Consider the following 1,287-nt stretch of genomic DNA (forward strand, 5'->3'; position numbering starts at 1 on the left):
TAGTGATGACTCTATGTGTTTCTAGATAAGACATTACTTTTAGTCATTGTAGTGAGTTTTGAAGTATATAAGATGTTGGAAATGCAAACATTAATTTCATATATCTGAAAGTAGGTAGAAAATTTTCAAAAATTTTTGGAATTTTCTGTCATTTTAATCATCATCATAACAACAATCTGATCAAAGGACAATCTGATGACACTGTGACAAAGAGGAGCAACAGACTCAGGCCAAAAATCCTTTGAGAGCTTAGTCCCTGAAATTACATCCACTGCATCTGCTCAGAGCTCAGGGAATAGTATATGGAATGCATTTCCTCAGAGAGAATTAAGACTTGGACCTGAGCATCCTGCTGCCTGACCCATGTGCCCTTTTAGTCCTTCCCCTCCAGTTCGTTGCCAGCTAGACTAGGTTCTTATATTAAAAAAATGGCTACTTATGAATATGCAAATTACCTGAGTCTATGGTAGTAAATAGAGGGATGTCCTGAAAACAAAATATGATCAGTGACCTCTTCCTGAACACACTGAGTCTAACCATGGGCTGGAGCTGGGTGTTTCTCTTTCTCCTGTCAGTAACTGCAGGTAAGGTGCTGACCAGTTTCAAATCTGAAGTGGAGTCAGGATGTAAGGTGACAATAGAATCCACTTTGCCTTTCTTTCCACAGGTGTCCACTCCCAGGTTCAGCTGCAGCAGTCTGGAGCTGAGCTAGTGAAGCCTGGGACTTCAGTGAAGTTGTCCTGCAAGGCTTCTGGCTATGATTTCACCAGCTACTGGATGAGCTGGGTAAAGCAGAGTCCTGACCAGGGACTGGAATGGATTGGAGAGATTTATCCTGGAAGTGGTAATACTGGCTACAATAATAAATTCAAAGGCAAGGCCACCTTGACTGCAGACAAATCCTCCAACACAGCCTACATGCAGCTCAGCAGCCCCACATCTGAGGACTCTGCAGTCTATTACTGTGCAAGACACAGTGTTGTAACCACATCCTGAGTGTGTCAAAAACCCTGGAGGAGCAGAACGCTGCCCTGAGACTGAGATGACAGAAAGAGTAACCTTTAGACTTCCTCAGAAATTGTAATTTTGATTGTCCACTAATTGCCTCCTCCTCACAGACCTTACTCAATGAAACAATAAAATGGAACAGTGTGATGATTCATAATAAAATATCTCTGGATCCTGAAAGACCAGAACTTTTGAAAATGTTGGGAATAAAGTATAATATGAATTTGACCCATAAATAACAAATCACCAAAATCTATGCAAATTCTCCTTCACAATCTT

The 1,287-nt window shown here is 41.1% G+C and overlaps 1 gene segment (V, D, J or C); it reads left to right on the plus strand.

Moving 5' to 3' along the window:
* Positions 1-507: 507 nt before the first annotated feature.
* On the plus strand, positions 508-996 carry LOC114635319. The segment is given in 2 exon segments: positions 508-584; positions 668-996. Coding segments are annotated over 2 exon segments (375 nt in total).
* The last annotated feature ends 291 nt before the right edge of the window (positions 997-1,287 follow it).

This window comes from Grammomys surdaster, unplaced genomic scaffold (assembly GCF_004785775.1).
Source record: "Grammomys surdaster isolate TR1022 unplaced genomic scaffold, NIH_TR_1.0 92478, whole genome shotgun sequence".
Taxonomy (NCBI): domain Eukaryota; kingdom Metazoa; phylum Chordata; class Mammalia; order Rodentia; family Muridae; genus Grammomys; species Grammomys surdaster.